At 36.6% G+C, this 17,575-nt stretch overlaps 1 protein-coding gene and 1 long non-coding RNA gene across 8 annotated transcripts; both read left to right on the plus strand.

Annotated features, from left to right (window-relative positions):
* The first annotated feature begins 12,359 nt into the window (after positions 1 to 12,359).
* LOC110912464 lies at positions 12,360 to 15,458 on the plus strand. 6 transcript variants are annotated; one of them, XM_035984002.1, is made up of 9 exons: positions 12,360 to 12,468; positions 12,574 to 12,690; positions 12,780 to 12,897; positions 12,971 to 13,025; positions 13,101 to 13,188; positions 13,369 to 13,461; positions 14,315 to 14,394; positions 14,459 to 14,534; positions 14,803 to 15,458. In XM_035984002.1, exons 3-9 carry the CDS (start codon positions 12,798 to 12,800, stop codon positions 14,923 to 14,925), a joined length of 615 nt encoding a protein of 204 aa, XP_035839895.1. In that variant the 5' UTR covers positions 12,360 to 12,468; positions 12,574 to 12,690; positions 12,780 to 12,797; the 3' UTR covers positions 14,926 to 15,458. The 6 variants fall into 6 exon arrangements, with proteins under 6 accessions (XP_035839895.1, XP_022012878.1, XP_035839896.1 ...); XM_022157186.2 differs by having other exon boundaries at positions 14,823 to 15,458; XM_035984003.1 differs by having other exon boundaries at positions 14,488 to 14,534.
* An 8-nt stretch (positions 15,459 to 15,466) lies between these two features.
* Positions 15,467 to 17,032, plus strand: LOC118487298. 2 transcript variants are annotated; one of them, XR_004881244.1, is made up of 4 exons: positions 15,467 to 15,749; positions 16,169 to 16,254; positions 16,389 to 16,495; positions 16,684 to 17,032. It is a non-coding gene; the product is annotated as an uncharacterized LOC118487298 (long non-coding RNA). The 2 variants fall into 2 exon arrangements; XR_004881243.1 differs by lacking the exon at positions 15,467 to 15,749 and having other exon boundaries at positions 15,795 to 16,254.
* The last annotated feature ends 543 nt before the right edge of the window (positions 17,033 to 17,575 follow it).

The raw sequence follows: 17,575 nt of genomic DNA on the forward strand, positions 1-17,575 counted from the left end.
CACTGGAATTTTGAATATCAGCTCTTCAACATCAATTGGTTGAAAATCTTTTTGGATTTTTGTTTATGAATGAAATGCAGTAAACAAATATATACAGATAGTATTTTTGTGAGTTCGTGCAAGAGGATCATATCAGCTATCGACTAGACACTAGCACCGTTAAGCTGTTATTTCATTTTGAGCTTTTAAACAGTTCGCGTTGATTGTCGACATATTGATCCACTTAAATTCTCACAAAATGTTCAACCTGTTCGGGATACAGATTTAGTGTTTTAGAACTTAAACATCTACATGTGTCCCACCTCAGTATATACTCCCGTATCCAGACCCCAGTATTCAGTCTTACAGGTGAGTATACCACAGCTGATATCTGTTAAGGGGTTATGTGCGAGGGCCGTGAGAGCTCAGGTCGATACTTCCGTATACGCAGAGAGATGACGGCTTCGACTTTAAGTGGGTCCCCTTTAGAGGATCTTTTGTTACAACAGCAAAGATTATCAATTTTATTGTTTAATCAAATTGCTGAGGGCGAGCTTGTATTTCAAAGCTTTTTGCAGAAAGTATTATCCGGGGACTAGGTCAGTACTTCCATACAGTAGAAGTCCCGGGATTATACCCCAGATATCACTGAGCATAAAGACCTAGTATCTCAGAATACGGGACCCTTCAAACGGGATTTCAGGGGTTACCTATATATCCTGGAGGTGTTCCCCACGTAGACGCAAGTGAAATTTATGTTTATACCCCAAACTGATCTACTAATTCTGTGAAAACCTATCGACACATCTTTAGCGAGACTGCTTAATTGCATTTATACATTACAAATCTTTAGCGTACTATGCCAGTCTAGCTAATGTACTATCATTTTCCCCTATTTGCACCAAAACTCATTTTTAATTTTTCAATGTTTTTTACATTTTCAAATTTTCTAAATTTTTTTAAATTCTTCTCCCCCTAAAATCAAAATATGTTTCAATTTTGATTTTCAAGGAAAATTTGAAAACTGTACAAATAAAATGACAAACTGATATCGAATCACTTCAATTCGCCATTCATTTGGCATAAACAATCAGAACTCCCCCTGACAACAAACTATTTTCCCATTTAGATTTCAAAACACTTAAGTTTGTTTTAATCAAAATGGTTTTTCCGGAAAATTAGTTTTGTGTGTCATTTCACAAATTAGGGGTTCTTTCATCACATTGTTTTCCTTTAATTACTTGACGGGAAGAGAAATCAAGTACAACTTAATGTCCTTGATTAGTCTTTTGTAATTCGAAATATCACAGTTACCAACCTGTGAATTTCTCAAGAAAAATCCCGATACCTGTTCCACACTTACCAACCTGGGAACTTCGGCAAGTCAGGGTTTTTCATTTGAAAAGATCCACCCAAGCCTGACCAGCCTTGGGTTTGACAGTTTTGACCTCAACAAATGGCTCTTCTGGTTTTGACGAACCAGAATCATTTCCTGAATGTGGCTTGTCTGACTTTGAAGAGTCAGATTCATTGCCAACATGTGGCTCCTTTGTTTCCGAAGAAACAGAATCATTGCCACCAAATTTTACCTTCTTCTTTATCTTCTCTTTTGTCCTCAGATTTGCATCTGACGAATTCGGTTTACTTGACTTTGTTGTCGAGTGAAGCGATTCATCAGTACTCTTATTCGATCTGTCCGGTGAACCCGAGGACAAAATATTTTCCAGATATTCTCTGGCCTTCTTTCTCTTCTTTCGCAGTCTGTCTTTTTGCCCCTGAGAAAGTTTTACTTTTGTTTCCTGAACTTTAGGTTCTTGAACCTTCCGTTCTTTGGGCTTGACGTTGACTGGTTTCTTTGCCGTTCTTTGAGATTCAACCCTCGATCTTCCCATCGATCTCCTTGGGCAATCTCTGGCAATTTGGCCTCTGATTTGACAGTTAAAGCATCTTCTCGTTTCATAATTCTATCTTTGGCAGTTAACAGCGATGTGTCCTTGATAACCACAGTTGTAACACACCCTGTTATCATACCATGTACCACCTTCACCCCAAACGCTCAAATCATAGCATTGTCTGGCTTTGTGGTAGTCATCACTCCTCCGAAAAATTGGATTTGGCTTTGTAGCACTGTGGTCAAACCTGCACCACTTATTACCAACATTTTGTAAGTTTTCATTTTTAAATTTTTGTGATTTTTTATTTTGATTGGATGATCGATCTGATGAACTTTTATTATCTTTTTGAACATTTTTCTCAATTTTAATTTTTTGTTTCTGTTCCACTTTCTTCTTCAAAGGTTTTTGCTTAGAGCATTCTCCCTTTTCAGTAGATTGTAGAACAGTGTTTTGAAATTTTTCTTTTAACTTCAAAAACAATTTTTGTTTTTCAATTTTTTTCATTCTCATCATCAGATGTTTCATCACCATCTTCAATTTTGACTTTGTCAAAATTTGTGACCTTGTCACTTATTGGAACAGAGTTGATTAGTTTTGGACATGGAAAATTCAACCTATCTGATGAAGTCACAAAACCTTTCAACTTATTTTCAAGTTCATCAATCTTGATTCTTGAATTCTCAGCTTCATTTTCAAGCTGAGATATTCTTTCAAGATGAGACTTGATTGATTTTTCATTTTCAATTTTAAGATTTTCAAGAACAGATTTTTCATTTTCCAAGACTTTTAACTGTTCTTGAAATCTTGTTTCATTCTCTTTTAGATTTTTATTTTCCAATTTTATCCAGAAATCTTCATCTTCTGAAGATTTTCTTTTACTTTCAAAATCTTTTTCATTTTCTTTCAAAATTTTGTTTTCTAATGACAAACTGTTTAAGTCATTCAACAGTTTATCATTCTCAGATTTTAGCTTTTCATAGTTCAAGCATAACTCCAAAATCCGTTCATTATCATCCTTCTTCTTGATCTTCAGAGTATTATTTTCCAATGTCAAACTCTCCACATCCTTCAAGAGTTTCACACTGTCTGCTTCTGATTTTTCACAATTCGAACATTTTCCATTCATCTTTTTCTCTTCTTCTTCTTTTCTCTCTTTCTCTTCTTTCTCCTTTCTCTCTTTCTCTTCTTCTATCATTTTCTCAGTTGGAGTTCCCCACCATTTGTGTTGCCAATACTCATCATCTTCTTTGTATTCCTTGATGATGGCTTCAATATCAAGCGTGCTGTCATCAATCGCAATATTTCCATAATCATCAAGATAACACTCCCTTTTCGAATCCCATATTCCCGCTCTCCTAGCATCCAGATAGATACGAGAAATTCTAAGGATTTTGTATTCGGCAAGCATTTTCCGATAACAATACTTCTCCTCTTCAGTACGATCATCTTTCCATGGAATAGGTTCATCGTTGTTCACCATGAACTTATGTTCGTGAATTACCTGCAAGATTCAGCCAACACTTAGAAAAATTTTCAAAGATTTTTGAAAAACAGAGACAGAAAAGCAAATCTATCTGTGAATGACAGATAAGCGAAACTGATTTGGCCAAATAAGCGAACCAAGTTATATCTGGATGAGCGGACCTATCAAATGTCCAAATGAGCGAACCTAGATATGATCCAATAAGTGGAACTATAATGTCCGTTCGAGCGGATCTACAAGGTTTGTTCGAGCGGACCTACTTTGTTCGTTCGAGCGAACCAGAGTATGTACGTTCGAGCGAACCTTCACAAATATCAAAATAGCAAATCAGGTTCGTTCGAGCGGACCTGATTATGTCTATTCGAGCGGACCTACCAGCTAAAGTGTCTGAAAAAGCGAACCTAATATGTAATTTCAAGCGAACCTGATAGGTAATTTCGAGCGAACCTACGAATGTTCGTAAAAGCGGATCTAGGTTTTTACCCAATTTTATCCATTTTTAATCTGAGTTTTAGCCTGAAACTTCCTAGGGTTTGTTACTAGTAAGTTTTACACGTTATACTCAATTTTTCAGACCATTTCAACCGTAGGAGCCACTTCAAATCGAAAAAGTATGAAAGAAAGAGAGTAGAAATCATAGAACTTTGACAGAATCAAGCTGTAGTAGTATGAACTCCTCGTCCTGAGCTCTGATACCACTTGTTGGACCGTTGATCCGACCCAAAAAGTCAGCCGAGACAGTTCATCTTCACGTATAAAGGCGGAATCAGTATATGTGAAGTTACAACAGCTATTCCTTTCTAATTTCTTCTCTTTTATTGCTTTCTGATTACAATTTGACAGAGTTCCGTTCCACAAGCAATGGTCTAGATCCTCTCAAATGACCAACAACAACAGGTATATATAGTGCTAGAGGTTCGCTTATACGGACTGACATAAAAGCGAACCTACCAGGTTGACACAAGAGCGAACCTACCTGAATTGACACATAAGCGAACCTGTATAAGACCCTATGAGCGGACCTACATCTAACATGTTCACAAAAGCGAACCTAACAACATAAAACCTAATTTTGACATTCTAGACCCTATGTTGACCTATCTTGACCTAAGACTTGATGTAGACGAAGTCAACAGACATTCTGTGCATCAACATCATAATTAAGTGTGCACCCATAATTACTCGTTTCGTCACATGGACCACATAGCTCCTCTTGTTAAGCGAGGGTAAAAAAATAATAAGGTCAAACTATCGTCTAAATCAAATAAACATTGTCACAACATAACACCTGTAAAATCGAATCGTGTTTCATACTAGCAATGATAGCACTACTTATTTTGCATATAACAAATTTAGTAGTAGGTATTCTATTCTAGTTCGAATGTTTATATATATATATATATATATATATATATATATATATGTTTCATATTGACCACACAGGTAAAGTGCAACATATACTAATAATGCATTGTCATCATTATTGTAAGCAAATCGAGGGAAATGTTTTCAAATCATGTGCTAGGTATGCTAAGTTAACACACTAAGTACGTTAAATCAACATACGAAGCAAATTGTATCTATAATCATGTACTATACATATTAGATAAACAAATCATGTATGTAATGTTATGATCATAAACGGTATTAACTTGTTCATAGTATTTGTAGTGATTGTGTTACCAAGTTCGAACGAATGCACTGGAGTGCAATCATATTATGCTAAATTATAAGATTTAGTTACTAAAGAACGGAATCCTCAAAATCAGCATGTAATTTTAATCACACATAGTGTAATCACATTAGAGTTTGAAATTTGGAAATGAATAACAAAGATAAAGAAAAACTTCTTTTATATTTTCATTACAACATAGTTAAAATATGTGCATTGTTTTCGAAAATAAACAGAAAATATAAAGGTTCAGATGATCATAAGCGCTTGGTCATTAGCTTGAGCCTCGTTGACGTTGAATACTCGTCCATTAGCATTGGCAAGCTTGGGGCAGTTTCGCTTGAAATGATTTAAATCACCACAATTGAAACATGCTCTCGGGCGAGTCTGAGTAGGGGCTGCTTGGTTCTGGATACGACAGGTCACAGCTAGATGTCCAAATAAACTACAAATTGTACACTGGCGACAAGGGGAATTTGATGCAAGATGATAGTTGCAATGATTGCACCGAGGTTGCTTTCCACGATAAAAATCCTTTAAAAGGTACCGAGTTTAGTGGAACAGGTACAGGAATTGCAAAATTCTTTGAAGCCTTGCGCTTCCTAGAAAGAAGATTCGGCCTTTGTTCTTTTCGAATTCGCATTAACGAATTCAGTGTTTTGTTTCTTGTCTCCTTTTCGAAATAGCTTACCTTTTCTAGCCTGGGAGTCGGTTAAGATAGCGGCTAATTCCTTAGCCTCCCTAAGCATTGCAGGTTGGCTGCCAGTGACAATGTCTTGGACAAGATCAGGTAGGCCATCAATGTATTTCTGAATGGCCCGATCAAAAGGTGTGACCATAGTGGGGCAAAGTAGGCTTAACTGTTCAAATCGGTTAGTGTAGGCACAGTTTTCCCCACTATCCTGTTTGAGATAATACAACTCATTTTCAAGTGCCCTTATCTCTCTTCATGGGTAGAATTCCTTCTTCATAAGATCCTTAAATTCTTCCCACGTCAGTTCCATTACTACATCGGCACCTCGGTCTCTCATAATACCATTCCACCAAGTGAGTGCTCTCCTTTGAAAGAAACTCGAGGAGAAATCCACCTTGCGCTCATTGGGACACTGAGCATGGCGAAATGTACTTTATATACTTTCAATCCATTGTAGGAGCGTAGTTGCTCCTTCAGACCCAGAAAATTTCGATGGCTTAGCTGAATTAAACATTTTGAAGTCACACTGAGCATTGTTATTATTGTTGTTGTTGTTTTCCTGATTTATCTGAGTGATGAGGTTCAGAAGCACAACAGTCATCTGCTGAACGATTGTGGTTGCGAGGGCAGCATTTTCAGTTTGATCGCGTCTAGGAGGCATCTTGAAAATACAGCTATAGAGAAACCAAATAAGTTAGATTTATCCAAATGTTATGTGTTTGTGACATTATTGTATTGTGAAAACTTTGATCTAGTAAAATCTCGTTCATAGTTCTTGTTCTTGTACTTAGAATATATGGTGTTGTGGATCTTGTTTTGAGACAGGAGTTGTTTGAAAATAATTTTTTGTAATATTTTTGGATGAGTGAATACAAACCAAGTTAATGGTTTGTCTTATAAATTCTTTACCTGTTAAAAATTTTATTGCTTTTTAAAACAAAATGTTTTTAAAATTAAAATTTAAAATATAGAAACTTTGTGTTTGAAATTTTGAAAATTCTCACCTAAATGGTAAAAATTTGAAATTTTTGAAAGACAACGGTAGTGTTTTGAAAATGAAATAGGATCTCATAGTGTCGTGAAGTGAAATGAAATTTATTTCAACTGTATCGAATCAAACATATCACCGAAGGTAATATGATGAAATAGTATTGGGAAAGGAAAGATGTTTCGATTGTCGTGAAGAGCAAACATATTACCGAGGGTAACATGAATGAGTAGTGTTACAAAGGTCGTTTAGAAATCGTTCGGTGGGGTCAAGATGGATAGGTTTTTACAATGCTTCACGAAGACATGCTTTACCCTATAAGTGGACACTCACCCTAAGAGTTCCCAGGTAAGAGTGACTGGTCCGTTAATGCAGATTTGTACGAACACTCTAGCCTTAGACAGAAAACTCGGGGTATAGGTATCCACCCTTCCAGATTGCATGTGTTCACATTATTAAAACCCAAGATTTCGATAAAAAAACGTTTGAGGAAAAACATTTAAGAAATCTTTTTGATACAAATCGTTTGAGATAAACATGTTGTGAAATATTTTGACAAAAAACATTTAAGAAAACATTTTGAAAAATATTTCAATGAAAATGTTTTGAGAAAACATTTTGAGGAATACCCCAAGGCATAAAGCCTAAGGTTTAGGATAAATCATCTAAGGCTAGATGATTTGTAAATCATAGAGTAGTTATGGCACGAATAAGGATGAGGATTCAGGAAAGAGTTCCTAAGTCTACTCACGTTTGCATCCTAGGAAGGTTATAGACTAGGTTTAAGGCATGCTAATAACCTAATCCCTATAACTAGTGCTCTGATACCAATCTGTAACACCCCAATCGCGTAATACAACAACACGCGGCAGAAATATCGGGGAGTCACGTTACAAATTGCTCACAACTACTCGTACTAAGTTGTTTCATTATTATTAACGTCGTTTTACAAGCAAAGAATACATGTAATTGTCTTTTGATTTAGAAATATAAGGCCCGAATGTAATCCTATGTGTTGCATGGTTGAATAGTTGATAACCTGAAACATATGTGAAAAACAGTCAGCATAAAATTGCCGGCGAATACATAGGTTTTATTAGCCAATTATTTGGCAAAACATTTGGTATTGCAATACTTTGGCAACTACGAGAGTTGTCGATAGAAAATAAATCTTGAAGCCAGAGGATCGCAAAAGTTTAGTATTGCAATACATAATCTTGATTATGAAAACTCGTGACAAATAGTTTTGTATATGGCAATATGATTATTACTAAGTCATTTTTATGCCTTACATCGTAATCTCATTTAAACCATCGTTAAACTCGTTAATATGTTATTAGAAAAACCAATTAACGATTAATAATAACAGTTTTGAAATTAATCAAAACCTGTGTGAGTATTATATAAATCAAATCAATGATTTATGATAATACTTTAGACATCCTTCTAAGAATCTAACATCTAAAGATATGGGAGATTCTACAAGGATTTCGATAATCGAATAGTGAAACAATAGTACACAAAACACTAAAGTGATTCGGATAACGCTACAAGAATAACAAAATAAAAACACTTATATATAGGAAGTACCAGTGGCGTATCCACCATGTTCTTATTTTATTCCGCCCATTTCGTATCTAAATCACAACTACCACATAAACACATAATCGTCAACTTGTTCCAACTCGTAAACACGCATTAAAGTTCACAACGAATCCAAACAAGGACTTCAATATTAGTACTCAAAACATCCTACAAGTATGTGTAGCTATGAAGATAGATAGATACATCAGGGATCGGGTTCTCGTCACATCGTCTATTCAAACACGCATTAAAGTACACAACGAATCCAAACAAGGACTTCAATATTAGTACTCTAAGCATCCTACAAGTATGTCTAGCTATGCAGATAGATAGATACTTCAGGGATCAGGTTCTCGTCATATCAAATCATTGTATCACAACATCCTAAATCCTAATGGTGATTCGGGATAACGCCACGAAGGGTAATACAATAAGCACACTTATATATAGGAAGTACCAGCGGCGTATCCACCATATGCTTATTGTATTATCTAGTTTCATTATCTAAATCACCAACAATCTACACACAACAATCTACACACAACCAACCATCGAGTCGTAAAGTACTACTTAAAACCTTACTATGAAGATAGGAAGATCTAAGACTGTACTTCAAATATCCTATAAGAATCTAACTATGAAGATAGGTAGATCACTTAAGGATAAAACATCGTATTTGCATAATCGGAATAATACACATAAAAGCACTGAGTGAAAACATATATGCCATACATTTCGAAAACAAATCGATTACACATATGAATCACCCCAAAACATTTGAAAACGGTAAAAGAGGGGAACTATGTACTCGCCTGGGATTGCGTTATAGTTCTGGTTCAAACGGTATAACAAAGCTCAAAAGACCAAGAGTTCAAGTGTTGAAGCGGTTCCTAGTGTAACGGATACTATGTTAGTGAATCGACACCTAAATCGGAAGATCGGGTAGAATGAGGGCTCGTAAAACAAATGAGTATTGGAACTCATGTGATATGGTTTAACAAAGCCTACATTCTAAATCGGAACATATCCTAAGTGCTTACGACCCATTAAGGTAGCTTATGCTACTTTAACGCGTCGTTCGCGCAAAAGCGCGTTCGGACTGCCTAACTAGTCCTATGACAAGTATTATATGCCTTAACATATCTAATTATGTTATATAATCAGTTTAGATGTCAAAACATGTGTTACATATGCTTAAAATGAAATTATGCGTAAAAAGGGCATTTTGGTCATTTTCCTAAGGCATATAAAGTACCTATCATACAACTAACTAAACGAAGTGACCATAAGGTATAACCTCAGAAGGTTATTCCCTATACAACTGTAGTCACAAAATATGTTTGGTCGGATCCTAATGATTGACCAAACGGGTCGGGTTCGAAAGTCTAAGCGGTTGTTTAGAGCATTTATCTTACGACCCTATATAAGCACTAAACTAAAAGTGACGGGTTAAACATGTTAAAACATGTTTAACTAAGTTAGAAAACAAGTTTGATATAAAAAAAACGGTTTTGATACTCAAGAATAGTTTGGTTGCAAAATACGCATAAGCACGTATTTGACCGAAACTATGACTCGTCACTACTCCTAATCAACATGGTAATCAGTAGGTATAGTGACAAGGGACTATAATCATCGTGATTACGCTCACGTTGCAATGTTCAAACGAACTTTGTGTTGACCAAAGACTGGTCAAAGCAGAAAGTCAAACACTGTTTGACTTTCACGCTTGAAAAATGATAACAAGCATGAAAGAAACTTACAAAGGGTCCAAGCAAGGAAGTTTTGATTCAAATTACTCAGGTATGGCGTATAAACCCTAACTTAGAGTAGATTGAATCAAAATGGTGAGGAATGAGTGAAGAATCAAGTGGGTATTTATAGGATTTCAAGAACCGTTAGGATCGTTTCTCATAAATCGTGCTTCAATCTAGACCTTACATGTGTGGCCCATGGTTTATGGTACAGTGGGAATATCAAAACCAGTCCATAGCATTCAAAACAAGGGATCAAAACCATCAAATTCAGCTGAAATGACCAAATTCAATGTTTCTGTCTGGCAGGTTGTCACGGGCCGCGTAAGAATGCTCCTCAGTCTACGCTCCCCTCCTAAGCAACTTTCACAGATTGTCACTTTTAGTCCCTGTAAGCCCAAAACTTGGTTTTTGATGCATTTTTGACACGTTTAAACCCCGTTAACCCCATTTCAAAGCTTTAAAATGAAGTTAAAGTATAGGGAACTTAAATATGCTCAAAAACATCACGGATGTCGGTTCGTTTGGTCGTACAATCGCATTGTTCGGTTAATTACGACGGAAGTCGTAACGAACGCGAAATCGATCCAAATTACGCGACGAGTGAAATTTTGGCTTTCCAAACACTAAATAAAAATATTTTAAGGATTATAAAAATTTTTGGGTGTTCGGATATGGTCAGAACGTAAGATATGCGCGTAAATGCAAACTTACGCAGTTTTTGACGCTTTTAATCCCTATTGATCAAATAAGCATATTTTCGCATAACGAACCTCTCAAAGCCTATTTCTAAGCTATGTAAAGGATATTTAGGGTACGTTTAGCTTATGATCAAGTTCCGGAATGTTCGTTACTATATGAATCAGTAGACTTTCGCAGTTTGACGCAAATAGTCCCTGAGAGTGAATAAACTTGTTTTTAACACACCAAAGCCTTCAAAACCTACTTCTAAGTTATATAAAAGTTATTTAAGCTATGTTAAGCCTATGTCACTATTTCGGAGTGTTTTCCGCATTAAACTGATTACGTTTACGCATCAGTTCGCGTATAACTTTCTAGAAAGCGATTTAAAGCTTGAAATCGAACGAGAATCAAAATGTGAAATTGTAAACACAAATAAACAAATTTTGAGACCAAAACACATTGTTTCTTTGATAAAATATTTTGTCGTACATCGTGTGGTGTTTACAAAGCACAAGTATCACATGGACCTTTGGCTGGAAGGTGACAACAAGGTGTATCCTCCTTGTCTCACTAGTATCGACTCTTAGTGGCTTCTAGAAGATCTTCGGCGCTGGTGTACCTTGATTGGAGCCACCTTGATTGGAGCCACATGTCTTGGTTGTCGGCCTTGTTGTCCTTCTGCCATCAACAGGTGACTGGAGATCGTGGGGCAGTTGTCCCGCCCCCTGATTGGTGCCACGTAGGTGTCCTTGTGTACCCTTTGTCTCCTATACAGCTGCTAATCATGGAGCACGATAGAACACAGCCTGATGGACGCTGATTGGCTCATTCTTCTGCCACTCGTACCTTTGGTACTTCTTGAAATGACCTTGCACCGTAACTCTTGCGCGAACCTTGTTGTTCACGTAACTATCCCGCACAAGGTTGTAGGAGTTGAGGGCTCTTATTCAGAATACTAAGTGTAACAACTGATGTTATCTCTTGTTTAGGTCTCGCGCGAGGCTCAGGCTCAATGAAAGTAGCCCGTTCAAGGTCTAAGGATTAATTAGTTTTTTGAGTAATGAGTATGGTCCAACGCGCGACCTGAGTGGTCTGCGCGACGTTTTGGGACCATACCCCTTCACCAGTCATTGGCCCTACCATTGCTCCCTTGGATTTGGTGCTAATACGGGTATCCTTAGGATTTCTTTTTGGTTAAATGCGGATATTGGTTAAGAAATCATCTGAATAAGTTCTGAGTAAACATGTAGGTTTGAGTTTGTTTCTTCTGTAAAATAAAAGCTTGTTTTTCTACAGATGATATTTGATTATTATATTATATATACTATCTAGAAATTTTGTCCTATATAGGCGTACGTATATAAATATAAAATTTCAAACTTCCTGAAATATATATATACAAATATACATATATATATATATACATATATATATATACATATATATCTATACTATATATAATATACATATCCAAAGGACTTCTTAAGGTCATTGAAATTTCCTTAAAACACTTCCAAAGCATGATGTACAAGTCTTTTAAGCACCAGAAAACTTCACTTTCCACTTATACCCTTTCCACTAAACTAAACACGGACACACAAACTAGGGTTTCTCCCATCTCTCATTTGGTCCGCCGCTCATCCTCTGCTCTCTCTCTCTCTCTCTCTCTATGGCGATTGCGATTGCTGGCCAGATCTCTCACCAGATCTGTAAGGATTTCACCAGATCGATGATGGTAACCTCCTTTTCTCTCTCCCTCTCTCAAATTCATCAACAATGCTGAACCACGGGGTTAGATCTAGAGCATCTGCCATTATCTTCTCTTTGCTACGTTGTGCAGGTGGTCTCATTTAGGGCTTTTGCTCAGTTGGTATTTGATATATATAATACGAATGTATGAACTTCTTCAAGACGACCACAACAAGCAGGTCATCACCTAAGTTCAGCACATAAACAGGTATTGACGGTCCGATAACGCAGACAACAACAGATGTATGTTCTTCCATCGCTTTTCACACTTAACATCAGTTATTTTTGTCCATTTAGGGTTTGCTGCGTTAAGGGATGGCCAATCACATGATCTTTGGTGGACCTCTCGTGAAAACTGAGACAGCCGAAGAAGCTGATGAACTTATGAGAGTAGATGAAAAGGCATCTGAAGTTGGTAATTTAACTGATACACTTCACATTACCTGTTTTTTATTACTTTGATGACAAGTTTGATTTTGTTATTTCAGAGGCAGAAGTTCTTTCAGCCCCTCCAAAGTTAGTTTACAGTAAATTAATCTTGCGGTGAGGAATTTGATTCTAGCTCTAAACGTTCGCTGACCTAATAGTAATGATTTTTTTTTGTTTATCTAAATGCAGCTTCACTAGAAAGCTATTGGTGGCTGTAGCAGACAAGTGGGATAGTCATGTTCTGGTCATGGACAAAGTTGCTCCACAAAACTGGAAGGTTTAAACAACATGCTTGGTTATTATGTTATCTTTATAGTGATTTACTCTAGAGTTACTTGTGCTTAAAGGTGTCGATTTGCAACCCAATCACTTATGAATTGGTCAATTTAGGCTGTGTTTTATCTCGAATGGGTTGAAAGTAGCCATACTTTATTTTTTTAATATTGTTTGATTGCAGATGTTCAAGCAAAGAAATGTCAGACGGAACAAGCACGCCCGTGGTCACGTCAAGTTCATTCGCTGTTCGAATTGTGGAAAATGTTGCCCCAAGGTATCCGATTTGCTCTATTTTTGCTTCATTTGTAGGATCGGTTTTTAGATCTGTGAAATGTATATTGGTGATTGATTTATTAGAGGGACCCGTTTTGTGTTTTTAGGTTAGATGTTATTTAAGTTTTTGTATCCGCTGACTGAGAGTGGTTTATGATAATGTTATATTGTGCAATTATGAATTATTATGTTGTTATATACTACATTCATTCTAGAGACTAATGTTTTATAAACCGATTTAAACCAGCCGGTTGAATAGGTTACCACTTACCAGGGACATTACCCCGATAGAGCCTGGTCTAATTCGGTACCGGTTTAGTATTCAATCACTGGACAATCCGCTATTACTGGTGCCGGTTTATACTTGTGTTTAATATTTGAGTTTTAAATTCTCCATTGGTAACTTCAACTTCTTTTTTTGTATTGTTGAAGTTGTATTTTTATGAAATTATAGGGTTCAACCAGTTGACCGGTTGAGCCGGATCCCCGGTACGGTATAAAAACCGGTTTAAACGTTTTTTGAGACTTGATCTTCAGTTTTAAATTTATTATACCGATTGACTTTGAACTTGGAGATTATAAACTCTTTTTATGTTACGAACAAACACTAAAAGTGAGTCTTTGCTAATTGGCTATTTTATTGCACAAAGGTCCTGAGTGTATTATTCCCAGCTATCAATATAATGATAGTTTAAACAAGCGATCAGTTTTGGTTCTAAAAGTTGAGGCGACAGATATGAAGATTATTGGAATCAACAGTACATTTTTGCTTCGTTTGCATTAGTTTGATCTATTTTTAAGTTCTTGTTGCAATTCCTTGTATTGATTCAACAGATTCGATTGATATGTTGTAGGTCTCGCAACGTCGGTGCTTGTGTTGTTACTTTCACTGTTGGTGGACTTGGTGTTCTCAATGCTATTGCGGGTGCTTACAGTGAGTATCTTTCGCTGATTTGTATTGTCGGTGAACCGAATTTGAATGATTATGTTACTAACAGGATTCTTCATCATACTATCGAATTGCCAGATTTGAGCCAGGAGCTTCGTTGTTTCCAGACTGTTACTTGTTATCAGGTATAATGATTTTAACCTGTTTCAACCCGACAAAATTTCCCCTTGATGTAAAATCTCTTTAAAAAAAACATTTTTTACCGACCCGAACCGGTTTTGACCCACGACCCGACCCGACCCAACCTGTTTGCTAGGCATAAACAAACCGATTAAAGTCTAGCTCAAAGTCTGGATGTCATAGTTTGGTCTGCCAGACCAGCCAAGTTTGGCGGTTTAAAGGTTTGATTTTTGTGGTATAGCTAATTTAAATATTATTAATAACCTGTTATAGATTCGTTTTTTTTGTTCCAGGTGTTGGAGAAGAAAGATGCTGCCTCTTTGTCTGCAAGCATTTTCCAGGAGAAATGAAACCGCACGAAAGCTGGCTATGGAATTCTTGCAAAACGGGTTATAGAGACGATGCCTTGATATCTCCTTCAGCATCTCTTTTACTCTTTGAATAACAAACCACTAACATATTCTTTAACATGACCCGGTGTCACTACTTCAACTTTAAAGAAGCCAGGGAAAACAAGTAATCCCAATTCTGAAGATGAATCAAATTTTGGTGGCAAAAATAGACATCGGGTTGTAAAAGAAACCGATTCAGTTTCAGCAGCCCCAAAAGCTCATCCAACAGGCGGATTCAAGCCGACATTGAGCAAACACAAGCACTTGTTAAGAAACTTGACCTTGAGAAAGGGATAGAGGATAATATTTTATCCAGGGCTGATAATGAAAGAACACACAGGGATAAGTCTCATGGTGGGTCCAGCTGTAATTATACTTGGGGTCATCATCCGTCAAAGGTGTTGAGTTACTCGATACACTCATTACTTACCTCTGGCGGGTTAACGACTTAATGCCTGAAAAAAGTGACACTATGGGTCTCTGCTATGTGAGGGCAGAATCTTAAAATTCTGATGCGGAAAACAATGGGAGTGAGTGGGAAAAGAAGTTAGATACATGCTGGCAAGAAACACTGAAAAGTCAAGATCCATTGGAGATAAAGACCGCAAAGGAAAAGATTGATGCTGTTGCAGCTGAGTCTTTGGATCCATACGTCACAAAAATTCATGATGAAAATTATGGGTGGAAATACGGTTGTGGAGCCAAGGGTGCACGAAGCTATTTTATGCTGCTGAATTTGTTCATAAACATTTAAAGCTGAAACATCCTGAACTTTCAATGGAGGCGACTTCTAAAGTTCATGAAGATCTATATTTCCAAAACTATGAAGTGAGTGCATCTGTTCACGACCTTTCTTTTTGTTTCTCTATCACCTTGGAATGGTGTCGGTCATAATCTAAAATATTTGAAATTTACAGTGGTGATGATGAACTACCTAATTTGTTGAAATAGTAGGCATAGATCTTGCAAATATTGTATGGGCACAAAATTGTATGGGTATGTAAATCAATTTCATAATCTAAAACGGTCTGCGTTGACTTTCGTTGACAGGCCAAATTTATCCAAATTGATCCTATGTTCTTCTTCGTGATGAATGACTGATTCGTAATTATGTGTTCTTGATATCCAACAATAATTATGACATTTTCTATAACTGACCCGTTTATGACATTTTTTTTTCTTTTTTTAACTGACCCGTTTATGACAATTTTTTTTTCTTTTTTTTAACTGACCCGTTTATGATGCAGATAGGTGGCAGTCTGACAAATCGCCAACACTTTATGTATTCATTTGTTGCAGTGCCCGTGAACTTGCTACCATCGAGACATATCTGGTATATGTGTATTTTCTCTTATATGGATCGGTTGAGTATCGGGTCAACCGGTCAAAGGGGTTCCGGTTGAAACAGGTGGTTTTGGTACATGTAAGAGCGTTATTGCTGGGCTAACAAAGTCTTGTTAATCGAAGGTTGGTTGCTAAGAGGAGGTGATTTGGGTGTATGCATGGTTGCATCTCGGTTGGCTATTGCAACTGCACCACCTGCTTACGTGTTTAGCAGAGTCATTGGCTAGCAGGTGAGTTGGTATTTCCTCATATTGATCAGTTCAAGCTATGATTTTTCTCAGTTAAACCAAGCGAGTTGGTTGAAATTATCACTTTCAAAACTAAGTAATCTTTCTTTTTTGATATTTTGGTTTTGAGACGTGCAACTATTTTATATTACAGGAACTTGATTTACATGACATTTCATTATTCGATGCAGAGTTTGGTAAGACGTTGCAAAAATTGCAAGCTCTTGTTTGCCGAAAACAATACTTGGAGTTTATACATGACCAAATGAAAATACCCAACTTAAGTTTTAGAGGAACCCAGTTGAAGATATTTGCTTGGATTTCACACTTCCTGGCTATCTTGATTTTGTTCTCAAAACAGGCGATGATATTCTACATCATAATCATGTCTTTATGTTATTCTAGCGTTTATTACAAGATTCTCTTACGGGTTGATTTAAACAATTTGGACAATTTGTAAGAGCATTTCTCTGTTAGTTGATGCCACTATCAAGACTGGTTTCACATGACAGATGGAAGCATTTAGAGCTGGATTAATCATGTCATTTTTTATTCTTATCTGATGCGTTTTTTTATTTATAGAAACCAACAAACAGGAATGAGCTCGGTATCAACCGGTACCGAAAATCCCATAAAAGGGTACCGGTACGGTTCGGTACCGGTATGGACCGGTATCTGAGGGTAAAATTCGGTAAATACCAGTTTTGAACCGGTACTCGGTACCATTTGCTTATCCCTACCAAAAAAATGTTAATCTGTCAGTTTGGGCTTAATTGATGTTAATAGCTAAAGATAGTCAATTTCTAAACATGTTCATGGTATTAAATATTTGTAGATTGATATAAAAAATTGAATATACTTTATGCAATTAAGGACATTCAATTTCTAAACATGTTCATCGTATTTTGAGTTTCTACATTAGTGTGTGGTGGCTTTGTGTTCCAGATCTATTGGCACCTAATGTAATGTAATGAGCGTGTTGTTATATATTCAATTTTCAATGAATGATTAGAATTAGACATTTCAAGCAACAAGGCGCCCATGATAGAGAAACTCGTAGAGAAAAGGTGTGAGAGGGGCGGA

The sequence above is a fragment of the Helianthus annuus genome, chromosome 15 (genome assembly GCF_002127325.2).
Source record: "Helianthus annuus cultivar XRQ/B chromosome 15, HanXRQr2.0-SUNRISE, whole genome shotgun sequence".
In the NCBI taxonomy this organism is placed as follows: Eukaryota; Viridiplantae; Streptophyta; class Magnoliopsida; order Asterales; family Asteraceae; genus Helianthus; species Helianthus annuus.

Excerpts from the sequence above, each read along its gene's own strand:
- LOC110912464 (XM_035984002.1), top strand. The coding sequence starts at position 12,798 with ATGGCCAATCACATGATCTTTGGTGGACCTCTCGTGAAAACTGAGACA. Across the intron at positions 13,026-13,100 it reads TACAGTAAATTAATCTTGCG|CTTCACTAGAAAGCTATTGG; the intron begins GTGAGGAATTTG and ends ATCTAAATGCAG. Across the intron at positions 13,462-14,314 it reads GTGGAAAATGTTGCCCCAAG|GTCTCGCAACGTCGGTGCTT; the intron begins GTATCCGATTTG and ends GATATGTTGTAG.